Raw genomic sequence first — 13,073 nt, forward strand, 5'->3', positions numbered from 1 at the left:
TTAAAGTAGCTCACATTAAATGTACTCAAGTATCAAAAGTATCTAATAATATACTCAACAAGTAGCCTACAAGTATTTTAGAAGCAACACAACCAAAAATGATCCTTCCCATCCGTTTTTTTATTTCACTTTCAGGTGAATGAAATGTGGTTTAGAATAAATACAACACCAAAAATAAACTAAAAATATAATGAAATAGTTACGTTTGATTGACAAACCCATTGTCATGAAAGGTTGTTTGTTGTTGTTGTTGACTGGGATTAACTGAATTGTAACTGAATTGTAACAGTTTCTGTCTGTGTCGCCGGCAGATATTTTATTTTAGTTTTTTATTTACTTTGTTGTTGTTTTTTAATTTTTTAATTTACGTTCTTTGTAAATTGATTTTTTGGGAAAAAAGGGGCAGATTAAATAAGATTCTTCTTCTTTCTGATCCTTTTCATTCACAATTTAGGAACGTTTGTGTTTATAGCCTATTAAATTGTCTATGTAGCCTATATTTATTTTATCAATGAATGAAATAAAGAATAAATAAAAAAAATAAAAAACTTAAGCAGTGTAACAACATCCATCTACTTCGTTACTATACACCTCTCTCTGTAACACCCCCCGGGCCCTGGTCGGACCCCCGGGACTCTGAACCGCGGGTCCCCGGACTCTGGCCCGGCGGGGCCGCTGCAGCGCCGCGGCCCCGCCGGACCCCCGGTCGGACCCTGCAGGGCGGGGGGTCCCCGGTCGGACCCCCGGGACTCTGGACCTCGTCCCCCGGGTCCCGGACCCTGCAGGGCGGCTGCTGCAGCGCCGCAGCCCCGCCGGCCCCCGGTCGGACCCTGCAGGGCGGGGGGTCCCCGGTCGGACCCCCGGGACTCTGGACCTCGTCCCCCGGACCCGGACCAGGCAGGGCGGCTGCAGCGCCGCGGCCCCGCCGGGCGTGTCCGTCCGTCCGTCCCTCCTGGTGGGGATTCCGGTTTTTCCGGTCGGCTCCTCCTGTTGAAGCCGCGGGAGGTCCGAGTGGCGTCAGTCTCGCAGTTAGAGCTGCAAGAGCAGGAGCGCAAGGAGCGGCTGGAGCTGCAGGTGCAGAGGGAGCGGGTTCAGGAGCGGGTTCAGGTGGATCAGAGGGATCAGGTGGAGCAGGTAGAGCAGAAGGAGCGGCTGGAGCTGCAGGTGCAGAGGGAGCGGGTTCAGGTGGAGCAGAGGGAGCAGCAGGTGCAGAGGGAGCAGAGGGAATACCGGGATGGCGTCCAACACGGCCACCATGGGGAACCTGCCCAGCGGGGTCGGGATTTGCACCACCATCCCCGACATTCTCTACGTCCCAGAACTGGTGAGAACCTGCAGCAGCGAGACCTTTACTTCATTCCTTCCTTCCTTCCTTCATTCCTTCCTTCCTTCCTTCTTTACTGACGGAGGAGAGCAGATACAGGACTGTCTCAGAAAACTAGAATATTGTGATAAAGTTCTGTATTTTCTGTAATGCAATTAAAAAAACAAAAATGTCCTACATTCTGGATTCATTACAAATCAACTGAAATATTGCAAGCCTTTTATTATTTTAATATTGCTGATTATGATTTACAGTTTAAGATTAAGATTCCCAGAATATTCTAATTTTTTGACATAGGATATTTGAGTTTTCTTAAGCTGTAAACCATGATCAGCAATATTAAAATAATAAAAGGCTTGCAATATTTCAGTTGATTTGTAATGAATCCAGAATGGATGACTTTTTTGTTTTTTAATTGCATTACAGAAAATAAAGAACTTTATCACCGTATTCTAATTTTCTGAGACAGTCCTGTACAGGGATTCTACCTGCGGATATAGTCACACCTGAGCAGGTGAGGGGCCACGGGGCCCGGGGCCCCGGCTCCTTCACCTGCTCAGCTCAGGTGAATCAGTCCGGTTTAATCTTTAATCTGGTTCCGGTTAGTTTGTTTCTGCTGCTGTTTCTGCTTTTAGGAAGAAAACAGAAACTCATTTGAAGTCAAACGGCTCAAAACTAGAAAACTGAAATGGTCATTTCCTGCATCGGGAGCATGTTGTGATTGTTGTGTTGCTGGTTGTGCAATTTGTGAGTTTACACAGGAAGTTGAATTCCTCTTTAATTCAGAATTAAAATTAAATCTGATTTTAAAATGAGTAAAAATTAATTCCGAATGAAAATGGCCATTCTGAATTAAACTTAATTCCGAAGTAAGTGTCTGGTTTATTCCGATTTTAAATCCCAATAGAATAATTCCGCGATCATGTATACACCCATTCAAAGAAAAATAAATAAATAAATAAATAAATAAATAAAAATGAAAGAAAAGAAAAAAAGAGAATAAAAGTAAAATAAATAAATAAATAATAATAATACAATAAAATAAAAATTCAATTAAAAAATTAAATTAAATAAATTTAAAAAAATAAAAATTTAAATAAAATAAAAAATAAAGAAAGAAAGAAAATTAAAATTAATAAATAAAAAAAGAAATGTAAACACTCATTCCTCTTTAAATTAATTCTGGTCTTTCTTTCTGCTCGTTCCCTCACCCGTCTGTCTCCATGATCTTATATTCCACTGGGCTGGTTTTCTAACAAAGTTTCAAAATGCAGCAGCAGTAAACGCTGGTCAAGAGCAGAGACATTTATTTAATAAATAGAAATCATTAAAAGAACACATGGAAACAGGAAACATCAGAATGGTGATCTTTTCAAAGTTGTAGCGGCTAAGTTAGTTTTTCTTCCGGTAGTTTAACTTCCGGTCCCCCCCCTATCCAATCAGAACCTTCCCAACCCCCAGACCTGGAGAGGAATTGGAGAAAGACCATCGAACGTGTTTCCATGGAAACCTCAATTCAGAATTACTATTTCCATGTAAACTCCAAGGAAAATAGCATCATGTAACCTTGGCCAATTATCATTAATGTAGTTTTAGTTAGTTTTATTTTGAAAGGACGTACTCCAGAACTTCTATATGTGGCGTTAGAGCTGGAAGGGCGAGGCCACGGATTAGTGACGGGAGAACCGGTCCGTGTGTTGAGATACGATCTCCAGAAACGCTCCAGAAACGTGCGTACGTGTCGGCGGCCGATAACGTTCCTGAGCTTCGTCCGGCCGGACGAACCGGCAGCTGCAGGAATGCTGCAGGTGAGTCCAGGTGAGTCCAGGTGAGTCCAGGTGAGTCCAGGTGAGTCCAGGTGAGTCCAGGTGAACTCTGGCTGCAGCTCAGGCGTGAACACACATGCACACGTGCACACGTGCAAACATGGCTGCGCGTAAATGGAGCGTGAAGCAGGTGGAACCCGGAGCAGGTGAATGAATAATGGATAATGAAAAATGCAGCCGTCAGTCAGCGGAGGTGTAGAGTGGACGGAGGAAACGGAGCGGTGGAAACCCGAGCTGTGGCAACGTGGAGGCTCCGACCAGGACCCCCGGGGCCCCCTGGAGCTCCAGGACCCCCGGGACCCCCGGGGCCCCCTGGAGGTCCAGGACCCCCGGGACCCCCTGGAGATCCAGGACCCCCTGGAGTTTTATTTTTAGTAACAGTTTCAATATATTTTTATATGACTGTTTTTAAAGGGACAGCTCTATGTTGGTTTAAATCATACCTATCTGACAGGTTCCAGTTTGTTCATGTACATGAGGTTTCTTCAGAACAGTCAAGGGTCTGTTATGGTGTTCCGCAGGGTTCAGTGCTAGGGCCAATCTTGTTCAGTTTATCCATGCAGCCGTTGGGAAGTATAATCCAGAATCACGGCATACACTTTCATTGTTATGCTGATGATACGCAGCTCTATTTGTCTATGAAGCCGGATGAAACAGAACCGTTAGTTAAACTTCAGGCGTGTCTTAGGGACATCAAGGACTGGATGTCCAGAAATTTCCTGCTTCTAAATTCAGATAAAACAGAGGTTATCATTCTTGGTCCAGAGCATCTTAGGAAGGGATTAGATGGTGTTGCGATGGCTTCCAGTGCAACTGTGAGAAATCTTGGTGTTATTTTCGATCAGGATTTGTCGTTTAAACCATATGTCAATCAGGTTTGTAAAATAGCCTTTTTCCATCTCCGTAATATTGCAAAGATTAGGAAAATCCTCTCACAGAGTGATGCAGAAAAACTAGTTCATGTGTTTGTATCTTCTAGACTAGATTACTGTAATGTGTTGTTAGCAGGATGTCCAAGTAATTTGCTGAATAGGCTCCAGCTGATCCAAAATGCAGCAGCACGAGTACTGACAGGAATTAGCAGGAGAGACCACGTCTCTCCAGTGTTAGCGTCGCTCCATTGGTTACCCGTAAAATTCAGAATCCAATTTAAAATTGTATTACTTGCATATAAAGCCCAAAACGGCTTAGCTCCGCATTATTTGCAAGACCTGATAGTGCCTTATGTTCCTGTCAGAGCTCTCCGTTCTCAGAGAGCAGGTTTACTTGTAGTTCCTAGAGTATCTAAATGTAGATTTGGAGGGCGGGCGTTCTGCTATCAGGCGCCACTACTATGGAACCAACTTCCAATCTGGGTTAAGGGGGCTGACACCACCTCCACCTTTAAAACTAAACTTAAAACATTTCTGTTTAGTAAAGCCTATAGTTAGTGTTTATTAAACCTCTAGCTGGTGTTGGTAAATCTCTAGGTAGTGTAAACTTTAGTGTGTCAGAGTCGCTCCTGTGGTTTCTTGTGCTGGCCCCCCCTTCTCCTCCCTTTTCTCTCTTTTGTCCATGTTGCAGCATCCTTTGCCGGACACCGGAACCTGCAGGTGGTCGTGGGTGGCTTGTAGCTTGCATTACGGAGCACAAGTCTTTCCCCGACCCTGCACCCCAACCTGGGACTTGCTGATTGGGCCGGAGCTTCGGGAGCTGCGTGCTGGCCTGCGGTCCCCACCCCTGGTCATCCCGTTGCTGGCCCCCCCTTCTCTTCCCTTTTCTCTCTTTTGTCCTGCAGGTGACCGTGGGTGGCTTGTAGCTTGCATTACGGAGCACAAGTCTTTTCCTGACCCTGCACCCCAACCTGGGACTTGCTGATTGGGCCGGAGCTTCGGGAGCTGTGTGCTGGCCTGCGGTCCCCACCCCCGGTCATCCCGTTGCTGCTTCCACCTGCCTGCTGTGCTGTTGCCGTCCCTGACCCACCAGTCTGGCCCTCGGCAGGAGGGTCCCCCCTGATGAGCCTGGTCCTGCTCAAGGTTTCTTCCCTCCTAAAGGGGAGTTTTTCCTTGCCACTGTTTGGCTTAAGGTTTTTCTCCCACTAGGGGAGTTTTTACCTGCCATTGTTTATGTAATAACTGCTCGGGGGTCATGTTCTGGGTATGGGTCTCTGTAAAGCGTTTAGAGACAACTCTGTTGTATTAGACGCTATATAAATAAAATTGAATTGAATTGAATTGATCTTGTGGCTGTTGTAAAAGACTCAGGAATCCATAAATGTGGCGTAACTGAAAGAAAATATTGAGATTTTTATCTTCAACGTATTTTATGTAACAAGGAAAAAGAAAGAAGGTTTGATTCTTATGATCTTCATATCTTTTGTCTCCTCCTCCTCACTGAAATCACATAAAACACAATGGAAGTAAACTAACAAAGAGTGAGTGCAAACACCATCATTGCTAATATATACCGCCCTCCTAAACCGAACGATCGATTCATCAGTGATTTTGCAACAGCAACCCCCCCCCTTTCCACATGGATTCTCCCACACACTCAAACGGCCACATCCTGGATCCTGATGACCTGGTTTTTCATGATAACACTGGACTCAGCAGCATCCGTAACCCTTGTACTGTCTCTGGGTCAACATTACCTAATTCTCGTGTTCCTTCTTTCCTCCCTCCCTCCCTTCCTTCCTTCCTTCTTAGGGAGCGCATTACTTTTCTCAGTCAAAAGCGTTACCGTGGCGACGATTGACACCAAAAAGCGCCCCCCCCCCCCCCCCCCCTCCTTCATCTGATTGGTCCATATTTGATAGTTCCTACTTTCTGCCATAACTTTCGAATGGTTTGATATAAAGACTCGTGGGTGGCGTCATCGGACTCAGTATTGAGTCCTTGAACATAATTGGTGCAAATTAGTCCTGCCCCTTCTTCTGATTGGTCGATATGTGATAAATCCTATTTTCTGCCATAACTTTTGAATGGCTTGATATAAAGAGTCATGGTGGTTCATCGGACTCGGTATTGAGTCCTTGACCTTTATTGGTGGAAATTGCACGCGCGAGGGCCCGTTCATCCGTTCATCACTGCTTGCAGCTTTAATTATTATTATTATTTTATTCCCGGATGTTTCTCTCCCCCCCAGATCTTTGGGGGTCTGGTCTGGATCCTGGTGGCCTGTACTCTGGTGGTTCCCCAGAACCCCCAGGGTTGGGTCATGTTCGTGTCCGTGTTCTGCTTCCTGCTGACGTTCATCTGGCTGGTTCTGTTCGCCTGCGGGGGACACCACAACAAGGGCAGCTGGGCGACCGCGGTGAGTAAAAAGCACCGTAAGGCCCAATCCCAATTCAACTTCACACGCCCTTCTTTTCTTCTCTAACCCCTAAAAAAGAAGGGGGAGATTTTAGGGCACTTGAAATCTAGGGCACTTGGCCCAGGTGCTGTCACAATTCTCCCTCTCGTTTTCATCCCTACCCTGATCAGGAAGCTGAGAGCCAAAAGCTGTTTTAATTTCCGCTGTAGCGCTGTTAATATGCCACTTTATTAAGTTTTAATATTTTTCCAGGCGTAAAAGTAACCGTTAAGATCCCCAACCTGGGCTCAGTTTATCCAAATAACGCCTGTTAAGAAATTTGCTCCGAAATTTCAAGATTTCTGCCTGCCGGCTCCGGAGCTTGGGTCGGCGTACATCGACGCAGAGCCTACGGCGTAGGGTATGGCGTACGGCGCGCGTCGCCGCGTACATCGACGCAGAGCTTAGGGCGTAGGTTACGTAACCGTCCATTGGGACGCAGCCTAAACCACCGCAACAAGGGCGGCTGGGCAGCCGCGGTGAATCAAAACTCTGATACTGAAAACCACCAGATTCTGTCACAGAAACTGAAATATTTGCATTTATGCTGTCTATTGTTTTTTTATGGTAATTGTATTACTGACTTTTTAATATGTGCTAAATAAAAAAATAAACCCCGTGCCGGCGGAGCTCGTCTCCAGAGGTCTGGTTGACCCGTTTAGGTCTCTCCAGAGCTGGACTAGGGGGAGGGGGGTCTGTTACCCCGGGGGAGGGGGGGGGGGGGTCTCAGGCCGCTGCCCCGTCTGTCATCAGCAGCAGACGGCGACTACACCCTCCAGAAACTAGAGCTGCGTTAGCTTTCACTCTGATGGATTACGGCCTGTCAGAGTGTTGGGGGGGGGGCTTTCCAGACCCCCCAGACGACCGTCAGGGACTTCAGATATGACTGACGTTTGAAGCTGTTACCGATTCCCCCAAATAAACAAAACAAAGTTTATGATTTTTGGGTAAAATAGATAAGGTAGTTAAATTGAGAATAGAAGATACAGAAATAGAAAGGGTGTTTGAAACAAAATTTTTAGGTGTCATCATGGACCATAAATTAAATTGGAAGACGCATATTAATCATATCAAATCTAAATTAGCTAAATCGATAGCCATATTATACAAGGTAAAACATATGTTGAACCAGCGTGCTTTATATATTTTGTATTGTACTATGTTTATTCCCTACATTACATACTGTTTAGAAATATGGGGGAGTGCATATTTTACCCATACTAAACCAATCTTTATTCTTCAAAAAAGAGCGGTAAGGATTATCACAAAATCAAATTATAGAGAACCATCAAATGAATTATTTATTAAATTAAAGCTGCAAGCAGCGATGAACGGGCCCTCGCACTCACGGCCACCGCCCCCCATAAGCATATCAAAAATGACACCACCCACAACTTCCTATGTCAAACCATTCAAAAGTTATAGCAGAAAAAAGGGACAACCAATCAGAAGAAGGGGCGGGGCTAATTCAGGCCAATGAAGGTCAAGGACTCCATACAGAATGTGATGACACCACCCACGACTCTCTATGTCAAACCATTCAAAAGTTATAGCAGAAAATCGGGACAACCAATCAGAAGAAGGGGCGGGGCTAATTTTCGCCAATTATGGTCAAGGACTCAATACCGAGTCCCATGATACCACCCACGACTCTTCATGTCAAACCTTTCAAAAGTTATGGCAGAGAAAAGTATTCTAGTGGGCGCTGTTGAGCCGTTAGGCCACGCCCATTAATGCAAACCATGAAAAATCTAATTTATCGCCAGGCCTGGCTTGCCCATAGGAAAAACAACACCAACCGCCGCTGAGTTTGTGTGCAGTTTCCCATTGAAACAATATCTCACACTACTGAGGTTAGATGAAAAACATTAATTAGATGAAGTTGGTAATTAAAGGAGCATAAGGCAGGATTGAGGCAGGATTTATGAAAAAAATGTGTATACGTTTTAAGTTTTCTAGTAATAATGTCAGATGAAGCGTTCCAAACCAAAAAGAATGAGCCCTCTAGTGTATCTCTCCGTTGCCTTGAACAGGCTGTGTGCTGCAAAATGTGCTGCAATTGTGCCCGGAATTTCCCGCGCTGTCCTGCGGATGTGACGTCACATGACGCTGCATGCGCGTTCTCCCCCTCTCCCGTGCCGGCTTCGCTGTTGGCTGCAGTACCCCCAACGTCCGTCGTGGCGAAGGGTGGCGCTAGAGAGTCTCATTTCTTGAAAGGAGCCTCAAGCTCCTTTAAAGATTACAATATTTAGATATCACTCATCACACCAGTAAACAGGAGAAACCACAATGGTCAATTCTCGCCAAATTGAGTAAATTCCAATTGTCCCTGAACGCACCAGTGGATGAAAGATGCAGTAGATGAAGAAATAATCATCAGTTTCCGAATTCCGACGGTGTATATTTTTATTTGCACCTTTTGCTATAAAAAAAAACAAAAAACAGTCAATGAAAAATGGAGAGGAATAGTAAGCCAAGAGGACTTATAATATTACAAAGTTCACTCTCACTCTCAAATAAATAAATAAATAAATATATATAAATAAATACAACAACACACCCCTCTCCCCTTCAAATAAATTCAAATGAACAATCAAACTTGTTTCTTTATACAATTAATTAATTTATACATTTATCAATATTCCATACCATGTCTTTGTAAAAGAGCATAAAAGTACGTATTTTTAATGTGTGACAGCGTCCTGTTTCATAACTAAATCTCTGCCAGCCTCTCCCATGGATGTATTAAAGAAAACTGGATGGGGCGTCAAAAATGGCCGCCCATTCATTTCAATGCATTCTGCTCAGCCAGCGCATCCGCTGAAAAAATCTCTGACTTCCGGGTTTACTTCCGCATACAGCGGCCCATAGAGCATGCGCAGTTGAGTCACCTCCCATGATGCTCTGGGGCCTCCCATCATGCCCCGGGGCAATGACGCGATTATTAATATAATATGTATTAATATAATATATAAATTAATGTATATTATTACATGTATAGTATTACATATATTATTAATGTATTAATATAATATAATTACATAATATATATTAATATAAACATCCGTGGAATGCACGGACACGGCTGTGACGTCAGCCGTGACGCCCAGAAAGAGACTTTTCTTTTACTTTTCTGGCCGTTATAAAACATTTTTGACGGATATAAAGTCCATGACTTAAAAATATAGAATACAAAGATTAGTAATTGCCGGTGATTACAGCTGGAGGTGTCCTGTGAACAGTTTTAGAGGCTTCTCTTTTACTATTGCGGTCTATGGGAAAAAAGCTTTCTGGGCCGCATGGGATTTTTGGTTGCAGTACCGCGGCTGGCCACTGGAAAAAATCGGCGCGCCTTCTGACTGCCAGACCCGGGGGCTGGCCTCTCCAAGATGGCCGTCGGTACCTTATCCAAGATGGCGGCCGCGCTGAACGTCAGCTCCAATGCCCCGCCCCCCCGCGGGAGATGCGCGCGCATAACAAGCCCCCGCCTCCCCCCTCTTCATGGGGCTCTTCAAAAACATAAAATAGGTGGCGCTATAGAGCCTAATCCTTTTTGACCCATGCCTGTCGCCCATAAAATACGTAATTTTACGCGACTCTGGAAGCGTGTGCAAAATTTGGTGAGTTTTGGAGCATTTTAAGGCCTCCAAAAAGGCAATTTATTTACGGCGAGAATAATAATAATAATAATAATAAACATCACAGATACAATAGGGTCCTCGCACTTTCAGTGCTCGGGCCCTAATTAAGGGCATTCAACAGATTGTTACCTAGTAAAATTGTAAGCATGTTTAAAATAAGGGTAAGTAGATATGAGCTTCGAGGGAAACGTATGATTGAAAAACCAAAGTCTAGGACTAAAATTAAAGATCATTGTATTACTGTAAGGGCTGTAAATACATGGAATGCACTTGATGAAAAATTGAAGATGTGCCAGTCGATTCATGCATTCAAACATTTGTTTAAGTTAATGTGTTTGAAAAATATGAGGGATTCAGTAGATGATACTATTACGGAATTATGTTCGGGATTGTGTAAACAATATGATTTTTTTGTATGATGTTTTGTATGTTTGATCTGAATAAGTTGATCATGTGAGAAGGGTAGGCGTAAATAAGCAATAGCTTCAGCCTATTCCTTTTCGGTTAGGTCTTTTTATTATGTGAACTAATGCTTTCTGTTGGAGTCTAAATTCTGAATGACCTGGCAAAATAAATATATTTTCATTCATTCATTCATAAACCCCGACCGTCTCTGTCCTTCTCCCCGTCAGGACTTTGCGTACCACGGCATCGCCGCCTTCTTCTACCTCAGCGCGTCGGTGGCGTTGGCCAAAGTGACGCTGGAGATGAAAAACGACACCACGGCCTCGGGTCAACAGAACTACAAGCTGGACATCGCAGCCGTGGTGAGTCGTTGAGGCTGAATTATTGGAATTTCCACAGCATTTCAGTGTCAACAGCGGTAGAACTATCAGATTCTGAGCACATAGTTGTAGTTTGTAAATGTCTGACAGGTTGATATTTTAGATTTCTTGTAAACCTGCCTTAAATGTAACCTAGGTTGGGCTGGTGGTGGAAAATGTCCTTTATTTTTAAATCTAAAATTTGACAGGTCTGGTATACATGCCGGAATAACTCGGATTAGGACGAATTATCTGGCACTAAAAGCTCCATCTCAAGAGCTTCAGTTCGGCTAAGGTGTAAACACGGCTGTTAAAACTTCTATCATCGGTCGGATTAAGGCAACAATTCCACTTCCTGTTAGTGGATGTAAACGTACCGACTGACAGGTGCTTGTTGGCCGGACGTAGGGCTGGGCGATTTGGACCAAAAGTCATATCTCGATATTTTCTAGCTGAATGTTGATACTCGATATATATGGATATTTTTTCTGTGCCATAATTGGGGTTTCCCCCAAAGCATTATAGCATAGCATCTCTGTTAGCATCTCTGTTAGCATCTCTGTTAGCTTCATTTCTTAAAAAAACAGTCAGTTTTAATACAAAGCCTCGTGCCACATGTCACACAAGTTCCTTTATTAACAGAGGTCTGCACAATACGTGATACGGGGAGTCCCCCCCCCCCCCCCCCCAGATCTGTGCTGGAGGACTCGGTACTAAACTCCTCAGATGAACAAGTTTCCTCTCCTGTTCTCTTTGTCTCTCCAGGTTTTCTCGTACGTGGCGACGCTCCTCTACTTCGTCCACGCTATACTCTCGGCTATCCGATGGAAATCTTTCTAGACGCCTCCTTCCTCCCGCAGACCTTTGTGAGCTGCTCCGGACCAGAACCCCCTTTTTATTTTTGTACACAAAGCTGCAGCGTTCTGACGTGAAGAGGAAGCTGATGAAGAGGAAGCAGATGATGAAGGAACCAGCCCATGATGAAGGAACCAGCCGACGATGAAGGAACCAGCCCATAATGAAGGAACCAGCCGATGATGAAGGAACCAGCCCATGATGAAGGAACCAGCCGATGATGAAGGAACCAGCCGATGATGAAGGAACTGGTGTAGCAGTTCCACCTCTGACCACATGGGGGGGCACGACTCACGAACGTCCCTCTAGACCAGGGGTGGCCAACCTTGAATGATAATATTTAAGCAAGTCATCAGGACCGGCCGTGGTATACGCTCATTTTATCACAGCTGAGCGGCGTCTCCAGCCCGACGCCAAGTAATGCTTTTATAAAACGGTTACCAATAATGTAAATATGAAAGAAGAATACACAATCTATTTATGTAGTTTTTAATTAATCATAAATACATATTATCCAGTAAAAATATCCCCACTGTGTAAAACAATAGTCCATCTCTCCAGATGTAGCTCCGCATGTCGGAGACAGGAACTCCTCCATCCATCCATCCATCGTTAGCTCCTCCCCGCTAACGTTAGCTCCTCCCCGGAGATCAACGTTTACCCTCAACATGCCTAATAATTGTTAACGAAAATAAAAACTAAACTTAACACCAGCTACTTTTTGCTACCTGCTGTAACCGTCATAAATCTGTAACAGTTGGTTGTTGTCATGGAAACATTGTTGCTTCCCTGACGTGGAATGATCTGCTGTGATGAGACTTTAGAATAGAAGCCGGGGTATAAACTCATTATACCACAGTTAACAACCAATCAGATCATTATACCACAGCTAACAACCAATCAGATCATTATACCACAGTTAACAACCAATCAGATCATTATACCACAGTTAACAACCAATCAGATCATTATACCACAGTTAACAACCAATCAGATCATTATACCACAGTTAACAACCAATCAGATCATTATACCACAGTTAACAACCAATCAGATCATTATACCACAGTTAACAACCAATCAGATCATTATACCACAGTTAACAACCAATCAGATCATTATATCACAGTTAACCAATCAGATCATTATACCACAGTTAACGACCAATCAGATCGTTATACCACCTCTGATTGGTCGGCCACCGCTGCTCTAGAGGAACTCAGCGGTACTGCAACGCCTGTCAACACCAATGACCAGTGTTCAGGTTCATCACAAACAGGCTAAAAAGCCTGAATCTTGATATTCTGTCACCTCGGATTCCTCGTGAGTTTAG

General features: G+C 44.2%; 1 protein-coding gene across 1 annotated transcript; it reads left to right on the forward strand.

Moving 5' to 3' along the window:
• Positions 1 to 1,049: 1,049 nt before the first annotated feature.
• LOC133450214 (myelin and lymphocyte protein-like) lies at positions 1,050 to 11,829 on the forward strand. The gene is made up of 4 exons (XM_061728824.1): positions 1,050 to 1,324; positions 6,274 to 6,441; positions 10,754 to 10,888; positions 11,651 to 11,829. The coding sequence occupies exons 1-4, from the start codon at positions 1,235 to 1,237 to the stop codon at positions 11,723 to 11,725; spliced, it is 468 nt and encodes a 155-aa protein (XP_061584808.1). The 5' UTR covers positions 1,050 to 1,234; the 3' UTR covers positions 11,726 to 11,829.
• Positions 11,830 to 13,073: the final 1,244 nt, after the last annotated feature.

Source organism: Cololabis saira, chromosome 1 (assembly GCF_033807715.1).
Source record: "Cololabis saira isolate AMF1-May2022 chromosome 1, fColSai1.1, whole genome shotgun sequence".
NCBI lineage: Eukaryota > Metazoa > Chordata > Actinopteri > Beloniformes > Belonidae > Cololabis > Cololabis saira.

Excerpts from the sequence above, each read along its gene's own strand:
- LOC133450214 (XM_061728824.1), top strand. The coding sequence starts at position 1,235 with ATGGCGTCCAACACGGCCACCATGGGGAACCTGCCCAGCGGGGTCGGG. Across the intron at positions 1,325-6,273 it reads TTCTCTACGTCCCAGAACTG|ATCTTTGGGGGTCTGGTCTG; the intron begins GTGAGAACCTGC and ends TCTCCCCCCCAG. Across the intron at positions 6,442-10,753 it reads AGGGCAGCTGGGCGACCGCG|GACTTTGCGTACCACGGCAT; the intron begins GTGAGTAAAAAG and ends TCTCCCCGTCAG.